The sequence below is a fragment of the Stegodyphus dumicola genome, chromosome 3 (assembly GCF_044657685.1).
Source record: "Stegodyphus dumicola isolate Sdum_Otavi_A_Nest chromosome 3, ASM4465768v1".
Taxonomy (NCBI): Eukaryota; Metazoa; Arthropoda; class Arachnida; order Araneae; family Eresidae; genus Stegodyphus; species Stegodyphus dumicola.
Genome location: NC_140770.1, coordinates 41,747,187 through 41,771,292, shown reverse-complemented (window position 1 = coordinate 41,771,292; position 24,106 = coordinate 41,747,187). Strand labels below are relative to the sequence as shown.

The 24,106-nt window shown below is 33.7% G+C and overlaps 1 protein-coding gene and 1 long non-coding RNA gene across 2 annotated transcripts in view; one reads left to right on the top strand and one right to left on the bottom strand.

Annotated features, from left to right (window-relative positions):
• Positions 1 to 24,106, top strand: part of LOC118184219 (adenylate cyclase type 8-like) — a 411,974-nt gene that overhangs the window by 75,130 nt on the left and 312,738 nt on the right. Inside the window, exon 4 of the mRNA XM_085812799.1 lies at positions 1,844 to 2,033. Coding sequence (XP_085668925.1) covers positions 1,844 to 2,033 — 190 coding nt within the window. The remainder of the gene's footprint in view (positions 1 to 1,843; positions 2,034 to 24,106) is intronic.
• LOC146997971 (uncharacterized) overlaps positions 1,891 to 24,106 on the bottom strand; it is a 123,549-nt gene continuing 101,333 nt past the window's right edge. Inside the window, exon 4 of the long non-coding RNA XR_015040178.1 lies at positions 1,891 to 2,026. This is a non-coding gene — a long non-coding RNA (uncharacterized LOC146997971). The remainder of the gene's footprint in view (positions 2,027 to 24,106) is intronic.

Below are 24,106 nucleotides of genomic sequence, written 5' to 3'. Positions count from 1 at the left end.
CTCTCAGTGCTTACATTACTACATTCAGAATTTGCTACTACATTCACAATTTCAGGCTTGCATCACGATAAGAAACAATAGATTCACCACCCAAATACACTGATTCATTAGAATGTTCATTAAATATCACAGCATGTGCCTCCTTGATAATCAAACCGTGACGATTCATTTCGTTGAACGAAATTTACGTGAAAGTAAACGCCAAGCGGAAACTAACGGAATATGGGAGGCGCCTACACTCGCTTGCATTGGAAATGTACCCTCAGCGCAGTCTAGTGAACTATATTATTTAATTAATGAAATTAGCAGGCTGTGTAAAACTTTATTTCTTCCTCTCGGAACGGGATTAAATGATTGAAAACTTTCGTTTATCCTCTGATTGCGTAAGATGGAGTCGATATCATCCCATTCACAATTTCTACAAATAAACAAACATATTAAACCGTACGAAACTTACTAAGTAGACAAACTTATAAAAGACATCTTTACAGGAGAATTGCCAGAAAAAAGATTTTAACATACACTTTTTTAAGCCAAAAAAAAGGCTAAAAAACTTCGAGATGAGGTTAAATTGACCTCATCGTAGTACTGGGAGGGCTAAAATCTCGAAAGTCGTTTGTAGATGCAGTGCGATGATACGCTGCATATATGCGGTGACTAAAAAGGTCATTTCTTTGAATGGTGGCGGAGACCGGCTTTTTAAGACAGTACCCTCCCGTGATCACTGCTGCTAACGCGCATGTGTGGCGAATAGATCCCTGCCATATTTTCCTGCAGTATCACATAAAGAAAATCCGCCTTCTCGTAGCCCCACTACACTGTCTTTTTCAAACTTAGCAAGCTGCTGATACCGTCTTCCTCGTCTCCTTAAAGACATTATTGCTTCAACTATCTCTCGCTAGCCGTAATTTTTTTTTTTTTTTTTTTTTTTTTTTTTTTTTTAAGTACAACTCCTTTTTCGTATTGGGATTCTGTTTTCCATCAGTATATTTCCCTTTTTAGCCACTTCCGATTGTGGCATGGGCCTCTCTGTATTATTCCACAATAATATCATTTACGATAAACAAGTTAATTGGTCATGTAGGTTGTTAATAAATTCATATTACTGTTTTATGGATAGCACGTATTATTTTGTGTAATTTTATATTAAATAGCTTTATCTTTGTTTTAATATCTACATGAGATGGACTGGGAGAAACTTCCTTTTCACTTGATATAACTTCATTTAATTACTACAAAGCGTTCGAGATGTAGGCAAGTAAATACAATTTTATTTGTATTTAACGTCCGATTTATTCGTAAAACCATTTGTGGTCTCTAATATGAGGTCATTTTCTCACTGGGAAACGATCCCAAGGAATTAATAAAGCAATTTCTTATATAATTAATGAAACTAGCAAACTTTAATTAATTAAATTAGCGAAAAACTGAACTGCCATAGCTATTGGTACTTTCCAACTAACGTGATGGTTGAAAGTTAAAAGGATATTCTGTAAAAAATGCATTTCATTCTCTATAGGCTTTGGTATAAACTAATTTAATCATCGTCTAACAATGTCACACTGATTTTCGTAATGAAATTACATATCAGAAAGTTTCCTTTTAATTAATAGTATAAAGCTTTAGTAGTAATAATAATTATGTAATAAATTTCACTTAACAGTACTTATCTAATGTATAATAATGACAACATTTTAAATGAAAAAAGCAGATTCTTTAATTCAGATGTTTTCAAAAGTTGTGAATTTGATTCCTTTGTACAACATATTGATTTACAAATTTTTTATATCTTCTGTTGCAGTTATACGTGTCTTCTATCTTCATAAGATGGTTTTCTTTACAGATTTCCTTGATTACAGCAACATGGATAACGTCAGGAACAGCAGCGATCTTAGATTTAACACTTTGGGTGAATGTTGCTCCATTCATCGCATTAAACCTTGCTCTTTGCTTTTGCACATGCTGCAAATGTTTCTCTCGGGATTATCTTCACTGGGGAGCCCTTCTGACCTGCGTGCTTCTCAACCTGCAAGGTAAGTCGTTTTTAATGGACCTTAAACTTTGCTTCTTTTACAATTCTTCGCCTGTATCATGACTACTGTTTTTTTATTCTTATTCTTATTTTTATTTTTTTAATGCGTAAGCATGCGTAACTATTTTCTCTTGAGAAATAAAAGCGATGTAATGATTCTTGTAATAGCTAGTTTTATTTAATTCTTTATCTGAAGGAAGTCCTGATGTCGATTTATAATTGTGGTGTTTGCTGCGACGAAGACCTTATTTACTGTTCTTTATCTCCTCATGGCTTAACTGTAGTGTTGCGAAATAAATTCGGGAACACTTTCGAGCATAAATATGCACACGCAACTACTATAAATATAACCAAACCCATTTTTTAAAAAAAGCACTAGACAGAATTAACACATTTCCAGAGTTGCATATTAAAACAATTTTTCAAAAATACATAAAAAATTTCACTGTCAAAGTAATAAACTTTCAGAGGTGCACCATCAGTAGACTAGAAGAACAAGGCTAGTTCCCTAACATTTTATGCATTAAAATTTTCGAGTATGATTTTACTTAATGTTCAAAAGCATTAAAACGAGTATCATATTTAGTATTTTGAAACCGCATACCGTTCAAATGTAGTCGAGTTTCCTCGGTGATGGGAGGAGCTTTTCTCGAAGGAAGATTAGCATCTTTTCGCCTATTCCTAGAATTGTTACACACATACTGTTAACTACTAGCCGTAGATCACAACGAATTTTAATTTTTCATGCTTCTTATATGTGAAATTAATTTAATGCTATATTTTAGTTCGTCTTCATGAAAGCGCACTTATAGTATGTGAAAGAATTCAAAGTAAAATATTTTGCAATAGTAATTCCAGTGCCAGGTATAGAGACGGCATGAAAAGCCGTCAGAAGTCCTCTCAGAAGATATTATTCCAGAGCCCGCATGTAAGCAAGTTTCGAAGCCGTTCTATGACACCGCGCTCGCTGATCAGCTGTCAGCATCATAAATCGATGACCTCCATTGTTTAACTATCATGTTTTGGGGGGTAACATATTTTCAAAATACACAAAAATAATAATAGAAACTAGTAGGTCGACTTAACATATTTCCATTTGCACAAGTATGAAATCATGTTCCCGCCATTCCAAAATGGATTACATTATTTTAAAAATGATTAAACATATGCACACTAAGAAGTAATCTGTTTTGCTGACTTTTGAAGTTTGCACGTTTTTTGAGATAAAATGTTTTGAACTAATTATTTTTGTACATTAATCGTCAGATGAGAAAGTTAAAGGAAATTTTTATTTACTATAGCAGAATTATTTTGATTTCTCTTTGACAGATTTTCATAAATTTATCAGAGAATATTAACTCACTAGTTTTCGTTCTAAACTGCTATAAACTCTGTCTAGACGGCCACCTGTCTAAGATGACTACTTCTGAAACGTGACATTATTTCTGAGAACTTCAGCATCAATACTCAGGCCTCTGATACCCATAAAATTTCGAGCATATTTTAATTAATGTTCAAAAGTATTAAAAGGAGCATCGTATTAAGTCTTTTGATATCGCACGCTATTCAAATGTAGTCGAGTTTTATCGATGATGGGAGGAGCTCACCTCGAGGGAAGATTAGCATGTTTTCGCCTATTCCTAGAACTGTTATACACATACTGTTAACTGCTAGCCATTTCAATTATAAAAAAATTCGATGTGTACACCACATGACTTCCTTGTATTGGAATATTAAATTGGAATATTAAATTATACGCATTTTTCTTGCATTTCATTTAAACTTATTGGATTGAATTAAATCTACTTCGCCGACAGCGCATAAACCGCAATAGAATAAATGCATTCTTTAAAATTAACTCTAGTATTTGTTTACCATAGCGACACTCTGGCGCTAGATTCACTTAACAGTATTAATAATTATATAACAGTTAACTTATATAATAATTATATAACGGAAACTAAGTTAACTGTTATATAATCCAAAAATTATATAACAGTTAACGTATATATTTCGTTCATATTATAACTCATAATGCACAAAATTTATATCATTTAAAGAATAGAATTATCTAATCGTTGCCACATGTTCTATTCAAATACTATAATAAAGCTAGAATGATGTATAAAAGAAATTAATCAAACAAAACCAAAAAGAAACAGTTTTTCACAGACGATTGAGTATTTCTCATTTAATTAATTCAGTTCTCACTTCGCGAGAAGGCAAAAATACATAAAAACTCAAAATATCTATATTAAAAATTACGAAGTAAATCTTAAACACTTATTTCCTCGAAAAAATTCCAGAAAGAATTAAGCATGATTTAATTCGCAATCATAAATGAAGGCGTTATTTTTGTGTTGAGAAGCTTAGTCTCTCTAGATTGGCAACAAATCTACAATTCTGCTGTTTCAAATGTAAAGAAATATGTCCGCCATGTTATTTAAAACTTAACCGCACTTAAACTGCTTTTAAATTGTTGATAATTGTACAAATATTGCTTCCAGAATTACAAAAGGCATAAAAACCTTAACCGGAAGATAAGAACAACATAATTCAATCATTTTTAAGCAAAAAATGTACAATTTACAAACATATAAGAGTAAAGATACTGAGATCACTGAGCCGGGTAACAGAGTGGATATATATATAAATATATTTATATACGTTTGGTGCGGCCGACTGCAACCAAAATACGAGGTGCATATCTACATGTTATAGCAGTCCTATATACAAAATTTGAACGTCCTTGGGGCTACTCGTTTTTGAGTTATGCGAGATACGTACGTACGTTCGTACAGACGCCACGAAAAATTCTCTTCAGAATTAATTTTAAATCAGTTTTATAATTTTTTTGAAGGAAAAGAGTATTTTATTCTGTCTTTACGTACAGATATCACGCAAAAACATCGTTAAATTTCATTCGATAGCGGTCAAAATGGATATTTTCGTTGAAATATGCTGCCTGAAACTTTTCGCGATTACAATACTTCCTTTTTATTTCATACAAGAAAATAAAAAGCGAAATATTTGTCATCGGTTCATAGAATTTTTTATATATATAATGAGTTATAATAATATAGTTCAGGCTTATTCTTCTGCTTGAATATCTTTAGATCTGTCTTTCTGGTCGCAAATTTTACAAGGGCATATAAATCATAGTTAGTATTCATATATCGTTCTGTATTGCATTTCTCCATTTAAACTGCTGAGTTTTAATTACAATAAAATGTAAATTATTTGAACGAGCTCAGTTAGTTAAATTTTATTTGAAATTGATTAAGCAATTACTGTATTCTTTCCATTTTTCTTTTCTTAAATCGCATCCTTTTAATACCATGAGTGTTTTGAAGGTAAAAGGAAAAATCCTTTACCTATTTATTGCACGACTAAAGGACTGAGAGATAACTATTAGGATATTTTGACTTTTATGGAATGAAAAACCGAATTTATTCATGAGTCGAGCCCTGTAAAGAAATTTACAACACTGTCGGTAATGTATTTTTAATTCAGTTTTTTTAGATTATTGAGTAGGGTGAAAGTTAACTAACATATTGTACCAACACATTAGAAGAAACTAGATTACACTAGATACAAATTAGGAAACAAATTTACGGAACAAACTGAAAGGAAAATACATGAAATATTTTAAATTCAGCAACAACAAATAACAAACTCTTATAACCGCTCCTGCTACTGAAAGCAACTGCGGTGTTTTGTAACTATACTAATTGTTACAAAACGATTGTTAAAGTGTAACGATTGGAATCCACGTTTCGAACCACTGCGTTATCTCACTCCGGATTAGGCAGAAGGAGACAGGTGCTAACTACCAAAGTAGGCAAAAGCCAATAGGCTAAAACTGGGCAGAGCAAGTCAACTAAGCAAAAGAGCTAAAAAAAAAAAAAAAAATGCAGCCAAGCGGCTAATAGAGCAGGGGTGCCTTTCGGCTAAAAGGAAAGAAACAAAAAGCCAAAAACAAGTCGAAGAAGGGGAGAGCTATTACGGCTAAAAAGAAGGGGAACAGGCGAAATGAAGCAAAGCCTATCGACTAAAAGGGGCTGAGAGGAAAGGCTAAACTTAGAGAAAGCTTTGTAAACTTAAAACAAAAAAGGGCCGAAGTCATGACGGCTAAAACAGGAAGTGAAGGGACAGCCAGTGAAGTTACAATGACGTAATTTAGGGTAAAAAAAAAAAAACCACTTTTTACATAAATGAACAATTAATTAAAGCAGAGTAAAATGTAAAATAAACATATATACAAACAAAATAATAATCATAACATATAAAATAATAATCATAATCATAACAAATAAATAATCATAATCATAACAAATAAATAATAAATAACAATAATAACAAAATAATAGAAAAATTCAAAGAAACTTATAAACAGATATACAATTCCCTGCAGGTGTATATACTACACCACTACAGTAAAGACTGCACTACAGTAAACACTACAGTGACTAAATAAATGAGCATTACATTGAAGTGAATGGAAGAAAAATAACAATCAGAATGACATAAACATTGTAGGATTAACGATAAACAATAAAGTCTGAGTCATTTACATGTATAAGTTGCATAATTGACTTCATGGCATTAAGAGTAGAATCGCATTTTGCCAATATTTCCAGTGAAGGCAATGGCGATGTAAAAAGAGTTGTTCTTTCTTTTACTGCTATTGGACAAGACGTGATGTAATGGAGAGCTCCTGCAAGCTCTCCACTTGTCCCGCAGCCACATCTTGTGTTCTTTCTATGAAATCTTTGCATATATTGCGAAAATTTACCATGATTTGTCAAGACTTGATTTAAAATGTGAGCTGATTGTATACGAGAGAGAGAAATTTGTGGAAAAAAGGCATAAGTCGAACGTCCTGTAGACTCCTCATCCCATCTTTGCTGCCATGTTTTAAGCGATTCTTGCAGGATTTGATGTTTGGCCGAAATCTCTGAAAGTGGCACTTCAACATCTATCTGATCTTGTTGCGTTGCTCTTTTTGCTTCGGAATCTCCTCTTTCGTTCCCTGCGATTCCAATGTGAGCTTTAATCCAATGTGAGCTTTAATTCCAATGTGAGCTAAATTAAGCTCTAGAGAATGGGAATCTAAAAGAGTTTTTATGATTTCCTTTAAGCTAAGAATGTTCCTTTTCGTAATTTTATCACTATTTAAACTTCGAAGGGAACTACGACTATCTGTAAAAATACGAATAGGAATGTTGTCAGTTATTGTGGAACCTATCCAGATGAGTGCTATTTTTAAAGCAAGAACCTCTGCTTGGAACACGGAAGCCGTATCATTTAATCTATAAATTTCTGAATGAACTTCGTGCCCATTGTTGTACATAGCGAAAGCCGCACCTACATGTTTACCAATCTTAGATCCATCTGTAAAGATTCCGATATTTTTCTGTGTTGGAGTATTTTTATGCCAGGGAATTATGTCTTGATGAGCAGGGTGTGTGGGGAAGTGCGGGACTCTTTCTTCTAAGGTATTGTACCATATAACAAGATTTCTTATTTCCAAGTTTTCCTTATAATGAATTAGTCTAAAGAATTTTCTCTCCATCTCAGCTTTTATGTCTAAAGGCATAAGGCCCGAGAGAACTTGCAGAGCTGATGTGGGAGATGTTGAATAACACTTGGTAATACATAAAAGAACTGACCTTTGTATTTGTGAAAGTTTTTGCTTTTGGCGTACGGTTCCCGTGAACTACACGGGACACCCATAAAGTATAATCGCTCGATAGCTCTGAGATAAAGTATTTTAAGTAATTTTCCTTTCTTGCTCCAGTTTTGAGAAATGATCCGGTTTAGTTTATGAATTAAATTTTGTGTTTTCTCCTTTAAATGTACTAAGTGTGGAATCCATGTGAGTTTCTGATCAAGAATAAAACCCAAATATTTTAATGTAAAACTTCTTGAGATGGTAATGTTGTCCCACTTAATACGTGGAGGCGATCTATGTAATTTAGTGCCTTTATGAAACAGAATTAATTTGGTTTTATCAATACTAAATTTAAGTTGATATTTATTACTCCAGTGCTTAAGTTTTTCTAAAGCTCTATGAGCCTTTTCTTCAATTCGCAGTCTGTTGCTACCAGAAATGATGACTAAGAAATCATCAGCATATGCTTGAATTTTTACGCCTGTGTCAAATTCTAAATTTAAAGCTGTATCAGCCAAAATATTCCATAAAGTGGGCCCTAGGTTGGAACCTTGAGGTGCGCTTTCTGATAAGAATGTGAGATATTGACTCCATCTCTTTTATATTGTATTTTTCGGTTACTCAAATAACTTCGAATTATGCGAAAAAGATTTCTTGGACATTTGACTTCATTTAACCTTGATAGCAATCCAGGCCACCAAAGGTTATTGAACGCTGATGCAACGTCTAAAGAAATAACACAAGTATGAAGATTGTTTATTCTATTGTTATGAATTTCATTAACTAGGTTATTTACTGCATTAATTGTGCTACGACCCGTTGTGAAACCATATTGTTGGCTATTGAGTATTTTCTTTGCAATCAAAAAATGAGTTAGTCGTCGTGCAATAAGCTTATCTAAAAATCTTCCCCCAAGCCGATAAAAGGCAAATGGGTCTGTAGGCATTGGGATTTGTAACATCTTTCCCTTATTTTTGAAAAAGGACTAAATTACCAATTTTCCATTCTTCTGGAAAGTAACCAGTTGCTAAACATCTGTTCATAATTCGATTCATTAGATTTGGATTAGCAATAAAGACTTCTTCTACGATATCTATGGAAAGTTCATCGTCCCCCGACGCTTTTCCTCTTTTTGTAGATTTTATGATATTTTTTATTGCTTGGGTAGTTATTGGGAGATCATCATCTGTGTCTGGAGTTATCATAGAACGATTTCTTATCTCTCTGTGTTCTTCCTTATCATCGTCAATGTTGTCCTGAGGGACGTGAACACAAATGATATAGCGTAGAGTATCTTCAACTGTATTTGTCCAACTACCATCTGTCCTTTTAATTCTACAGAGTATAAAGGCTTTATATCCTTTTCCATTAACTATATCGTAGTAAGTATTAAAGGGAGATTTCAGTTTTAAATTCTCCCAATAATTCTCCCAAGCCTGTAATTTGGCATTATTTCTTTTATAAGCCGCCGCTGCTTTATTGTAGATTTGACGTTTATCTTTCCTATCTTGATTCCTTGCATTTTGATAGTTTTTGCGCAATTTCTTTAGTTGTCTTCTTTCCTGTGTGAGAGCATGGCTCCACCAAGTTTTTGTAGTTTTGTGTGTTTTATTAGATGGTAAACGCCTTAAATATTGTTTAAAGAGCGTCTTTAATTTTTCTGAAATTTCTTTAATTGTAGAATTAATTTCTGCATCAGAATTAAAATTAAATTCTGAACAAGAAATATCTGTTATCTCCTGCCTTAATGTAAGCCATTGAGAGTTTTCAATTCTCAGTTTGAGTTTTTGAGAAGAAGGCCTCATATCGATGTGAATTTCAAAATTAATTGCTTTATGGTCGCTTAACGTGTCTCTCGGATCAACTTCCCAATTTTCTATTTTTAAACTTTGTAGCCCTTTGAGGAGAGTTAAGTCAATCCATGAATTTCCCAGAGGACCTACAAATGTCAGGTTGCTATTTTGTTCATTAATAACTGTGAGATTAGTTGTTGCTAGAAAGTCTCCCACTCTTGTTCCACGACTGTTTGTTGGTACTGGACCCCACATACTATGTTTCGAATTAAAGTCCCCGCAGATAACTATTGGAAGATCACCTGCATCATTTATTATTCCTTCTAATGTAATTAATATTGGATCAATTTCTGTGCTTGGTGGACAGTAGACCGAGATTAATATAAAAGCGGGTGATCCTTCTACTTTGATTACTGTTATTTCCTCCGTTGTGAAAATCTGAATGATTGAAAAAGAACAATTATTGCAGCTTTTGCTTGTATTTGGTGAGAGTAGATCCTATATCTTTGTGGAAATCCACTTACCGCATTTTTAATAAGGTTGTAGGGTTTATATTTATTTTAACTAACATTTATTTTAAGTTTAAACTATCTTTCCTGTCAAGCCTTAATTTCCCCTGGAACTGCCAATGCCAGTAAATTTTAGTAGAACGCGCAAGGCTTCAAATTATCAGCGGAAGTATTCTGAGTTAAATAGAAAGGAAACGAGTTCGAGGTGTGCTGTTCTTACTTCACGAGCGCGGAGGTAGTTAGCCAGAAATTGAAGAACCCCGCGTTTCGGCCTGTGTGCTTGCCTGGAAGTATTGTTAATCGTTCAACGTGAACTTCAAGTTTGCTGAATTAGCAGCGGTATTGTAAAACGCGGTGAGGTTAGTTACTTTTAGAGAGCCTCGTAGTTAGAGTCTTGTCATTAGTTTCTTTTCAGGTTATTATTTTTATTTTACCGCCGAGTTGGCGTAGTTTGTGAGCGTCAACGTTAGTTTGTGAGCGTCAATAGCACGCACTTGTAATTTATTACGTTGAATAAAAAGGGACTTAAACCCTTAACAAGACTCTGTCATTTATCCAGTTTCAACAATCACCTCTTGGTTGCGTGCAAGTTGGAGGCGCGCAACGCTACAAGGTAAGGTTCTTGTATGCAAGCTATTTTTAAATTTGGAATATTTTCAATGTCAACTTTTAATTGTGCATTTGCACTCCGTGAGTGCTGTAAATTTAACTGCGTTATTTTAACTATATCCATAATTAATCTTTTTAATTAACAGATCCATTTCTCTTTGCTTACTTGCACTTTGTTTACTTACACTACTATGATTGATATCCAAATTCAAATGATAATGCTTATTAGCATGCTTGCAGTTGACACATTTTTCTTGCGGAAAATTGCATTCTTTGTTAAGGTGTCCTCTTTTACCACATTTGAAACATCTTTGTTCTCTTGTACAAGATCTTTTTGTGTGACCAAATTCTAAACAATTTTTGCATTGAATTACTTGGATATACTCACGAATGTTTTTCCTTGTCCAACCAATATTAACCTTTTGAGATTGCATTATCGACTTAAAAGCTGTGGGATCAAGTGAGAGAACCCAATTATATCCATTTTGACCTTTCATTTTGAATTTAATTTCTATGGTCGCATCACGTAGCTCATGGTTCTGTGTTTTTAGAAGTTTAGCAATTTTTAAGGAACCTTCCCCTACATTGTAGATTATGATTTTAGGATTAATTTTTGTCGGTTGTTTTGGTTCAACCAAGTCCTTTAATTTTGCATTTTCCTTAATTGCATCCTTCAGAATTTTAAGTTCTTCCTCTTTATTGGTTTGAATTAGAATGCCTCCTTTGCGAATTTTCCTGACACTTTTAACTCCTATTTTGAGTTTTGCAGGACTTATATATTTTTCAACTTTTTCTTTTGTATTCTCTGATGTTGATCCATCCTCTTTTGAGTAAACCAGCAGGATATGTTCGCTCTGGCCTTTATGTCTAGATTTTGATCGACTTCTTTCGTACACTGTCTTTGCAGCCTTCTCTGCATAAGTCTCTCGAATAATTCCATTGCTTTTTACCTCCGCTAAACCTTGCAAATAGTTTTCTATGTTTTGTGATTGTTCCAACTGTCCTTGGAGTTGCGCTATCACTGCATTTTGTTTTGTTACAATTTTGAAAACATCCAAGAAATAATATCTTAGTGTCTTACAGAGTTTCTTTGAAATATTCTCTCGAGAAAGGATACCCTCTAAATTTTCTAAGCATTCAAATGCAGAATCAGTAAATTCACTGGAACAAGAATCTTTGGAAGTAAAATTAGGAGGATTACAATCTTGTCCATTTGAAACTTTAACGCTAACGTCCTTAGCAGTACTATCTGTTATAACTGGATCTGATATATCTCCATGTGTATTACTAAAATGTGATTTTGAATATGCTGAAATAGATCTTTCTGCATGTGGAGTTAGAAATGAAGACCTACCGCTATCCACACCTGGTAGCTTATGGTGTTCTGTGTTTTCCGTAGCTGCCATAGTTAAATAATAACTCTTATTAATCCTACTTTAAACCATTACGAAATATATAGTCAAACTAATACTTAAAAAAGGATGAAATGATGATAAATGTTACCACTAAAGGTAATAACGATACTAGAAAAGAAGTTTTACAGGGAAATTGAAAGCTAGGTAAGTATAAACTATATGAATCTTAATGATAGTCTTAAATTCAGAAAAAAAAAATCCTTGGTTTGTCGCAGACTTTTCATAAAATTATATCGATTTCGAGGGCGATCATAAGAATTATCTCTTTTTCAGAAGCAAAAGAGAAATTTTAAAACCATTGCACTCCTTCCGTACCCTTTATCTAATCCTTAAGTTTTTTTAAATGTAATAACCAGATTTTCATAGATACCATTCAATCACACTATAAAATTTTTAATGTTATATTTGAATAAATTAGAGATCAGAAGTCCGTATGGGGCTTTAATTCGTCATGAAACAGTAGTTTGTGAGATGGAGGATAATAGTATGTTCAGATGTTCAGCGTTAAACAAAAGATAAAAGTTTCTTTTTTTTTTTTTTTTCTTTCTTTTTTTTTTTTTTTTTAGAAACGAAGAGTTTAGTGTCAGCACAAAGACGTTTTCAGTTTTCACGCGTCCATCAAGTGTCTGCTTGCCTGAAAAGGGCCACAGGTCTTCTTTTATATTCTCATAAAAAATGGAGCTCGCCCACACACTGCAAATATTGATCCTGATTTACTTTACGAAATGTTTAAAGGAGTTATCACATCTAGCGACGGTCCCCGCTAGACGGGACTTTTCTGAGAAAGAAGATGCTGGTAGTATTGGTTTAAACGGGAGAATTCCTAGAAAAAAACAGCTCCACTGGAAGCGAAGTCCCGCCAAGCTACGGAAACGATGTCCCGGCTACGCGGGATGTTTTGAAACTTCGCCGAAAATTTCGTCTGCATCTCCGTCCCGGGTAGAGATCAACCAATCAGACGAAAGTTCTACTTCTGAAGGATCACGTCATGCCAGTCTGAGCGATAATCGATTACTTTTTGGTGTTCAAGTCTGTTTTCTAAGTAAAAAGGGTAACCTAGCTACTTAGATTTCGTGGAAATGTGCGGGTTTTTGGAAATGTCCCTTTCGTCGTCCAGTCCCGTGTAGAGGAAACATATGTGATAGGGACTTAATGTGCCTGTAATGTTACATCGGTCTCCTGAATATTACGGAATTGGTAGGGAGCGATCCCTGCGTAGTCTGGATACTAATCCGCATAGATACCGTATTCACAAAGAAGTCTGCAGGTGTAGCGCAAATCAAAGTTCTTATCGTGAAATTTCGTAAGATGTAAGATTTATCAAAATGCCGAAATAATTTCTTCAGTTTTTAATTAGCTTAAATAATTTCTAGGAACTGAAAAAGCTGGGATAAAGTTACGAAATATTTCACCGAAGAAAAATTAGCAAACACCTTACTCGAGTTGTCTTTAATGAAATACTTTTTTTTTTCGATAATAAATGAAATGTAGAAGAATATTTCCTCCAAGACTGCTCGAGATACTCGTAAAAATTGAATCACTCTTTTTTTTTTTTTTTTTCCTTTTTCCAAGTGTTAGTTTACCACGTTGACAAGCCGAAAACAGAATTTTTTCCTTTTAATTAAACTAAGGAATAGATTTAATTAACAGTTAATCTAGTCGAAAATTATTTGCTTCGTTGGAATTATACTGATAATTTTTTTAGATGTTTTTAGATTTATTTTTTCATGTTCTTTCTTTATTTTTCGAATGATAATTTTTATTAGTATATAATTATCTAAGCAGAAACTTTAAAATTCGTAACAATGTAAAATTTACTGTATTTTTTGGAATGCTTTTGCAAATGAATTGCTTTCTTATAATAACCATTTTTCATTCTATCGTTAAACTTATTTTCTACAAAAGCAAACTGCCATCACCTTTAATTTATGAGCAAATCAAAACAAACAGTTCGTATCCTAAGTTGGAATACTCTAGTCTCTTGCATAAACTTAAAATATTTTTAAAAAATTTACAAACATAAGAGGTAGCTAATACATTTTAATAGCTCTTACAAAAAAGTAATAAAATGTTTTGACATAAGATCGCATCTAGAAGCCCTAACATGGCCTGTCCTAGCATTTTTATCCTTAAGAAAGCATGTGTATCCTGTATAAGCATAAGTAAGCATGTGTATTCTGTTTCGAAATTTTCAAACTAGAATGCTCTTTTCTGAAATATCAAAATTAAACTATTCCGGAATTCGTTTTTTAAAACAGATATAGCTTCCTATCAATTACTTTAAAACACTATTCAAGAGTTCCAACGTACTATTATGTCAGCATGGCCAATTTGGTAATTATGAATCGTCATTGGGTGGTTTGAAATGTATGAGAGGGGACCGCATGTATTTTAAGGTGATATTTTTTTTTCGAAATTACTATCTCATATGGCAGTTCTTAAATAAAACTTTTGCGCTAATCTTTCTGATATCTAGTGGCTTACCTTAGACTATACTTAGTGTCACGAAAATCTACTGCATGTAAATTAACAATATTTTATTCAACAAATAATAATAGTAAAAATAAATAATAGCAAAAACGCAATTTATCTGGAATGCTTGTGGCTTTATAAATTTGAAATTATTTAATATTTAAACACACTTTATTAAGAACATGACAAAATAATTGCTAATTTGTGGGGGAAACGTAGCCTCCTTTTGGCAGCATGGCTCTAAAAATGTGCATACAGTTTTGGTAGTTTAGAAGAAATTATTGTATGCCTCCATGCTGTTTCTTGCAGCGTAAATGGCAACATGCGTAACTGACATCGGAAGACTAGAAGTTCTAATCACGACAATGAACTTTTCTCATTTCTCTTTAAAAAAATATTGATAAAAGAGAAGGTTTCAGATTTTAAATTACGTCCAAAGGGGCCTTTTTAACATTTTGTCTGTTATATTTACTTATTAAATATAACGTTCTTCGTATTTAAACCATAAAATTCAGTTCAACAGCAATATTGCAAAATATTTTTAAATTGAACGTATGTTTAGAATTTCCGATACGCAGTCTCACGAGCTGGAGATAAAAATGTTTTTTCTGTACAACGTTGCCATCGTTCGCTTTGAAATCCTTGAGTTTGTTAATCAAAAATTCATTAAAGTTTTACAAAATCTGAAATAGATAGTAAAACATATTCAAAATTCCAAATTTGGGCTTCAGATGTCCATATTCGGGTGGAAATGTACGTTATTCAAAATTGGATGGCTCTAGGTACCGTTACTTTATCACAATGCGAGAAACATATACAAATTTGTGCAGATTCTTCATGCTTTAATTTCTTTAAATGTAATACAAGGCTCTAGTATTTGGTGGCAACAATTTGAAAAGTGAACCGACTCTTACAGTGAATCAACGCAAAATGCCAAAAAAACAAAATTTATAGTTCTTCTGGGCAAAGTGCCCCTTTGGACTTAAAAAAAAAAAAAGCGAGTTGTTTGAAAACATTGCGAGAAACATAGAAACATATATATATATTTTGCAGATTCTTCATTATTTAATTTCTCTAAATATAATACAGAGCAATTATATTTGGCGGCAACAATTTCAAAAATGATTCGCCGTTTATAGTGAATCGATGCAAAATGCCAAAACGAAATTAATAGCCCTTCTGAGCTAATGCTCCTTTGGGCTAAAAAAAACCCTAATATATTTCTATACTGCAACAGGGAAAAATATGTGATTGATCATAATTCACCGTTATCTAAAGCTGGGGGTGGTTATTAAATGGATCTCGTGTCTTTGCCCTAGATATTAATGTTTTTGAAGCCATTTTCCCTCGTAAATAGGTAATAATTGAAATCATACTTCCCAATCAAATAGGCATCTAGAAAGTACTCACTAATCATAAAGCTAAGAGTTTATATTTAACCTCTTTAATCGCATAACTAAATTTTGTATAACCTTTGAATTATCTGATATGTGCTTGACTGAAACAAGAACTGTTTGACTTGCTTGGCTGAAACAAGGAATGAAAGCGTAAGTACTAAAAATAGACCGTTTGTAAATTAGGTTAATTTATGCGTTCGTTTTAATTATTTTGTTTCGGTTTCTCCCATTTTTCAAACTTTTTGTGTGAACATTATTATTCATATAAATGAATATTTGTGCAAATGTTAACTGATTTCATAACGTATTAAATAAGAACATTCTTCTTATTTTCACGAAAAATCTTAGATTTTGACCTTTTTACATGCTGATTTTATTTGAATATTTATGGTCTGCACTCTTTTTAATGGTAAATACTCTCCTTCACTTACTTTTCGACAATAAAATATACTTTAAACTTAAACGTGATACATTATTATAATTTTTATTTTTATGTTATTTCAGAACATAAGTACCTTGTATGAAAAATCATGGAATATGGGCTTTGAATAATTCATTGTTTTTGGGTGATATTACAAATCTAAAAATAAAAACTTCCTAAAAATCTAAAGATAACTTAGTGGAAAAACAGTTATCGAAGAGTTATTCTATTTCTTTAAAATAATCATCTTTATATTGCTTTCAAAATACTGTTGACCTTCTGTAACAGTTAATTATCAAAGGAAGAATTTTTGTTAACACACTACACTAATGTGAATGGAAACTGAATGTATTTCATAAAAAATTTATTTGCCTATCAGAATTAATTACTTTTTCATCCCACTCATACACACCTGCGGTTTTAAGATACATGGAATGACATTTTCTGAATCGATTCAGTTTTTTCCCATGGGAATCTATTGTCATAAAAACCATGTTTTAATGTTCGTCAAAAGACAAATAATGTTTGCGATCAAATAACTGTTAAGCAATTAAATTATAAAGCAAGTAACAGGCTCTTGATTTGTCTCTTTTTCACTTGAAATGAGCTTTTTTGGAGTAATTACAAAGCAAACTGAATGAAAAGAATGTAATTTGGTTTCCTAAATAAGTAAAAGATGCGAGTTATCGAAGTGTGTTAACTTTTCCTTTGTTAGTATTTGTTTGCTGAAGCGGGTAAGGTTCACTAGAAGGACTGCGGGTGGATGAATGATACTGTGATTAATTAATGATCACTAAATAATGATACGTAGTTAAAAGTAATAGAAAAAGGACAACATTGGCGTCCTTTTTCTTTGGCGAAGAATTAGCGCTGAGTATCTAAATTAAGTATACAAGTTAACGTTTAAGATTAATAAGTGTTAAAAAAATAAGATCTACAATGGAAGACATGAAGTTTAAATATCAATGAAGTCTTTTAGATATTTTACTACATTAAGCATGCGTATTTCGTTTCTAACGCCCTTCCTTTACAGGGTATGGATCTCTTTTTTTCAATCTTCTTCAAAAAGGTTCTGAGGCTACGCTTCGCATTCAAACTGTAGGCTTCTGACTAGTGCTAAACGTTATACTCCATCTTTTGTTTTCATGTATTATTCCCCATAGTATGTACTATATTATATAGCACTGGTGTGCAAAACTTAAGCAACAGGTATTCTTTTTTGCATAACTCCAGAGACATGAAATTCAGAATTAAGAGACAGCATTTTGTATTTAAACGATAACGAAATCATAATTGCTCTAAAAATTAATACAATGCCTACAGTATGGAATCAAAGAAAAACAGGCTTTATTGAACTCATAATATCGTTACACATGATAGTCTGTACAAGAGGAAGAACACCAAGCAGGTGTTTCTTAGTATGGGATATGCCCTCCCCTTATTGCAATAGTTGCTTCGAACGGTCTCTCCATACTCAGCACCAGATTGTCCAACAGATCTTGAGGTAAGAGTGCCCATTCCTCAATCAGGATCTGTTTCAGTTGCTGAATGTTCCCCAGAGGATGTAATCGTGTCACAAGCGTCTCTCCGAAGCATCCCACACATGTTCTATGGGGTTCAAATCAGGGGAGCACGCTGGCCAATCCATTCGAGTGATATCTTTAGATTTCAGTAGCTTCTGAACAACAAGAGTCCGGTGTGGCCGTGCATTGTCATCCATAAAAACGAAGTCTGTTCCAATGGCACCTCGGAACGGACGCACATGGGGAAGGATCATCTCCTGACGATAGCGATCTTCGGTTACGGAACTTCTGTCGAAAGCGTGGAGCTCTGTCCGCCCGTTCAGCATAATGCCTCTCCAGACGAGATCTTCAGAACACCGTAATGGTTTCTTTCCCTAATGTTACTGAGATTAAACGTGTCCCGACCTCTCTCCAAATCGATTTGTGTTGAGAATCGCTTGTGGCACTAAAACGATTCTCATCCGTAAGGAGGATACGATTCCATTGATGAGATGTCCAGTTTTTGCGCTCATTGCACCACTGTAAACGGTGATGCCGGTGGCCAACTTTCAAAGGGATGCGGCGTTCAGGATGGCAGGCGCACATAGGCCACATTTGTGAAGGTGTTTGGACACAGTAAACACCGACAATTGTCGCCCGTTGCTGTTGACAGTTGTTGAACTGTGGCGCTTGCTGACTGGTTTCGGGCTCTTTTCGTCTGCAGGACTATATATTGGTTATTTGCTGCAGTTGTTTTCCTGGGATGGCTACCACCAACCTTTATAATAGCTGTACCTATGGTCTGGAAGGCTTTCTAAACGCACTAAACGCCACTTTTGTTGATTCCGAACTCTTCAGCTATACTGGTCACACTTCGCCCCTACTCCAGATTTTCGATCATTCTTCCATGTGTGAAGTCATCCAGATCATTTCTTCTAGCCAATATTTCACGAAAGAACTCCCTGTACTTGCAGCGAATGTCTTTAATTGCATCTACATCCTTCCTTTTATGGTAATCTCGAGTTGAGCGCGCCGACCGTACGCTTTTTGCATACGTTCACGTAGCCTGTGACGCTTTTTTCTTGACAATTGCATACGCATGACCTTTCTACTAAAATTCGTGTTCATTGTACTGAACGCAATAACCCCTTTTCTACAATTTTATGGCTATCTGATTAAAATGTACATTGTTGCTTAAGTTTTGCACACCAGTGTAGTTTAGAAAGGATGCGTTCACTTTATTGTAAAAAAATGACCACATGGAAAAAAAAGACAGCATTTTAGATAGAAGCCCATGAAATATATGGTAATAATTACGAAGACATTCATTTCTAAACAAGAAAAAATATGACTGCTATTAAACAGAATAAAAACAAATTATTAATACAGATTCATATATTACTGAAATCTTGTATAGAACGAACAAAATGTCAATATATATTTTGTATTTTCGGGCATGAAATCGAATATGCTATTATTTGCCAAAAGACTGTTAAATGTCTGATTGGTAGACTAATCTAAGAAAGAATGGGAATGTATTGAATACTCCTTAGACGTTCATTCCAGAAAGGAATTCCTTTTAACTTTGGCGCTTGTGATTTTTCCAATGATTGCTTTGGCATTAAACTGATCTTGTTCTAACATTTTAGAGTACGCGAATTATATCATTTCTCATGACCCAGCAGTCAACAGGTACGGCCTGCTCTAGTTCTTACTTCAAGAATTTGATAGAAGAAATATTTTACCATGACAGATAAGTGCAATTGAAGAAACATTCGAAAAATCGCAATAATGCAGCAAAGAGAAGCAGTCTTAATATGTTTATTGCCCATATTTTAATAACGTAAAGACGTTATAAGGTTTCAGAGTTTTATCAAGTTTCGTTTACACCACCAGAGCGCGTACACAATGGAGGAATACAAGGAATACAATCCTTTACAAAAAGAATGTGAAGTCAAAAGGTGTTTAAATTACGGGCACAAGCCATTAATGGAGAAAGAGGGATTTTTACAAAATAACTTTGTCTTCCAATAGCTGGATGAAAAGAGCTGAGAATCGCTTATTGGAAAGGTTAATATGCAATTAATCATTTTACTTGAAATATGTTTGCTTTGAGGAAATATTTGAGTAATGGGAAATGTTCATAGTTGTAAGCAAATTCTTGTTTACTTTGTATTGAAGAGAATGAGATTAAATCGGAAGAAGAAAAGGGTATGTAAAAATAACCTTTGCTCTCGGAAATTATTTGAAACAAAGACAGACATAGATTAATTTAATAAGTTCTTTGCGCAAGTATAGATGTGAGATTAAAGATGCAGGAGAAACTAAGCTTAATATTGTGCATTGCGCATTGCTCCCCCCCCGAAGACCGGTTAACTAATTTGAAATAGCTTGAAGTGAGTGGAAAGGCAACAGTGATATTATGTATATTTTTATGATTACGCAAATTACAGAAAAGCATTTTATTTCTTGAGCAACCATTTTTAATCGATAAAAAGCAATTATTTCTGCCAGAAAATCACAAGGTTTTTCAAGAGATCACCAAAGTCTATTAACGAATCAGAACAAGATTATTCTCTAGTTCACTCTCCTGAAATATAATGAGCATTTAATATCATTTAATGAATTAATGGTAAGAAAAGTTTAAAGAAGAGTGAAAGCAAATTTAAAAGGAAAATTTTCTAAAAGTATACATTTGAAGCTTATATATTCCAAAAACGTTAGACATCTTCTTTATACGAATTTAACCTCGAGATCTTCGTATTGCTAGGAAAATGCGCTGACCACTGCACTACAAGGATGCATGGCAAGTATGTCTTAGTTATTTACAATGACCTTGAGTACAGTGTGTTCGAATTAAAATCATTTGAGTTTAATTGCGAGTCTCAGCCGGTGAATGGTTTCAGATAAGCCTAATACATCAGTAAAAGTAATTTTTGGATAATTTCCGTAGGAATTAAGAAGACTAGTTGAGAAGTTATTAATGCTATCAATGAAGAATTTATTGGTTTTCAATAGAAACTGAATTAACTTTCCTTCCCTTCTCACAGAATTCATGGTATTCATGGTACTCCGTATTTTAGGGTGGTCTGAATGTTAGTATTAAAGTATACAGGTAAAGAAAGTCTCTTGAAACAGCGTAAAAATCCTTGAGTTTTCTATACCTGTCAGAATGTCTTCTATTTGAAAAGAGAATAAGGTGACTTTTTTATTTTAACATTTTTATTCCAAATAATTGGTAATCCGCAAACTGGTGATCCATAATCCACAGACTGGGTGAGTTTTCCCACAATAGTTTTCCAGAATTTCTAGCTTGCTTTCTTCTTGGTATAAATATTTGTTCTTTTGTCGTTTTAGTCAGTCTTAATGTATAAAAATTTGGTGTGCCCAAAACTCAAACTCTTTTGTGCTTTTACTACCCTTACATGTATTCTAATATTTTATTGAAGATTGTTTTATTTGTTTAGTTAAGTACCTATATGAAACTTCTTACACAAGACGAGAAAATACTCAGAATTTATAAAGTAAAAGAATTCAGACCATTTTTATGAGGAAATGTAAAATGAATAACGTTAAAATTCTTGCAATTATTTTTAACATGAAAATGTTCTTTATTATGTCGAGAACGTTTTAAAAGTTTCGCAGCAGCAGAAAGAAAGTATCTATGTTTAAAAAAACCGACTCTTTCATAGCAAAGCTGATCTTCCGGATAACAGGGAAAGGTAAGATGTAAAATACAGGGGATAATTTCGAGTAACAGGTAAGATACAGGGAAACTCCTGTGAAATTCATGAACAACTGAAATGATTAAGACACAATAACACGCCGAACAAATACCGATTCAGAAGTCAAACAACAAAAATCAGCGTTAATACACAAAATTTTCACAGGACTAGTTTCGATGGTTTTACCGAACCATCATCTTCAGCTGCAAAACCGCAAATGAACAAGATAGGAAATAATGTTTAGATAAGATAAGAAAGCCTGGACAAGAATAAGCAAGTGGCGCCATCTGTTGGCGAAACCAGAACTAAAACATAATTTCTCTAAAAGCCGAAGGCAAATTTGGATTGGAATTAGGATCGTTAACCAGAACAGAAAGATTTTTATGAATGTGAAATGCCTCTAGAAAATCCAGTTCTCCAATGGAAGATGTTTTTTGAATAATTTTGGCAGCAGAAAAATTGAAAGTGTGATTTTCGGACCAACAACGTTGAGCAACAGAAGACTTCTGTGTTTCCTTTTTTCTAACATATGCCTCATGTTCTTTGACGCGAAATTTTAAGGCTCTCTTAGTTTGGCCAATGTAAATTAAACCGCACTGGCAAGGAATCCTATAAATGCCCCAGGAATTCATATCCGGAATGGGGTCCTTGAGTATAGAAGTTGGAATTTTATTGATGGGAGAGTAAACAACCCGAAAGTTAAATTTCTGCAAAATATGTTCAACTTTATAGCTAATTGATGGAAAGAAGGGAATGACAACAGAATTTTTATAATCTCCTAAAATAAGAGTGTGGCTTTTAGTGTGTTGAGATGAGAATTTTTTAACTGCTTGATTAATAATGTTGGGTGAAAAGCCCCTGTCAATAGCTATTGCTTTTAAATAATTTAGTTCTTCATCAAGGGCTAGTTTGGAGGAGCAAACTTGAAGAGCACGGAAAACATAGGAATAAAATGAAGCTAACTTTTGTTTAGTCGGATGACATGATTTAAAGTGTGGTGGAAGGCAAACCGATGAAGGTTTACGGTAAACTGTAGTACTGAAGTTGGATGTGTTACGTGTGACCAGAATGTCGAGAAACGGAAGAGAATTGCAAGTCTCAAGTTCAAAAGTGAACTGAATAGCAGTATCAATAGAATTCATTGTTGAAAGAACTCTATTATCATCTTTATTACCTTCAAACAGGGTAAAAGTATCGTCTACGTAGCGGAACCATGCCGGGAAGTTTAAAGTTTCAAACAATTTTGATTCATAATAATGCATGTAGATATCAGCCAGGATGGGACTGAGGGGGCTTCCCATGGCTAATCCCTCAGTTTGCTTGTAATATTTATTTTGGAAAACAAAATGTGTTTGTTTCAAACAGAGTTGAGTGAGAGAAATTAGCTCATCAATTTCGATGCAAGAGAAATGAAATTCGCGAAGTCTGGTTTCTAGACATCTTAATGCACCCTCCACTGGGACATTGGTGAATAATGATTTTACATCAAAAGAAACCATGAGTAAATTACGAGGAGAAATGTTTTTAACCTTTTTTACAAACTCTATTGAATTTTTTATGGTGTAAATGTTATTGTCTAATAGAGTGGAAAATCTAGAAACTAAATATTTAGCTAATGGATACGAGGCAGTACCTAAATTTGATACAATAGGGCGGAAAGGAATACCACTTTTATGAATTTTGGGAAGAACATATAATCTGGCACAATTCGCAACAGATGGGATAAGCGAATGTTTTAAGTTGCTTGAAATGATTTGCGAAGATTTGATCGCAGTTTTTATTTTGGATAAGTCCGAAGGTGAAGGATCTTTAGGGATCGGATTATATGGTCCTTCATTTAAGAGTTTAGTGACACCATCGATGTAAGTGTTCTTATCCATGACGACTATCTGGCCACCTTTGTCGGCCTTTGAAATGACAATATCCGGGTTAGAATGAATCTCGCGCATTGTAGCTCTTTCTCTCGCAGTTAGATTTGGTTTCAAAGGTTTATTATTGAATTTCACATTATGAGCGATAAGATGCCTAATCATTTCTTTCTGTGAATCTGAAACTTTACTGAACTTGAAAGCTTTTTCGATAGGAGCCAAAATCTTTGGAATCGAGGGTTTACAGGTTTGTGAGAAGTTAAAATTATATTTTAGAATTCTCTCTTGTTCTTCTGAAAGACTAACATTAGAAATATTAACTATTGGCTTGATGTTTACAATGGGAAGATTTTTTGAACTACTTGAACTGGAAGACTGTAAAAGAAATTTTTCGAATTTAACTGCAAGGGTGTTTTTATGACGGTAACTGCATTCTCCGTTCTAGACCAAGACTTTTGTTCAAGGGCAGTGAATTTTGGATATGTTTTAGCGAGTCCCAGATGAAGCTTATAGAGTTCATGTTCAATTTTGGACAATTGTTGACGTGTATCCCTTATCACGGACCGAAGTAAGGCAAGTTTGCAATTTAACAGAATTCTTGAAACGCGACTCGAAGGTTTTTGATTAGATTTGATTTGATTAAAATTGGGGATCAATTTTTTACATTTACATTTAAGTAAAAAGTCAAG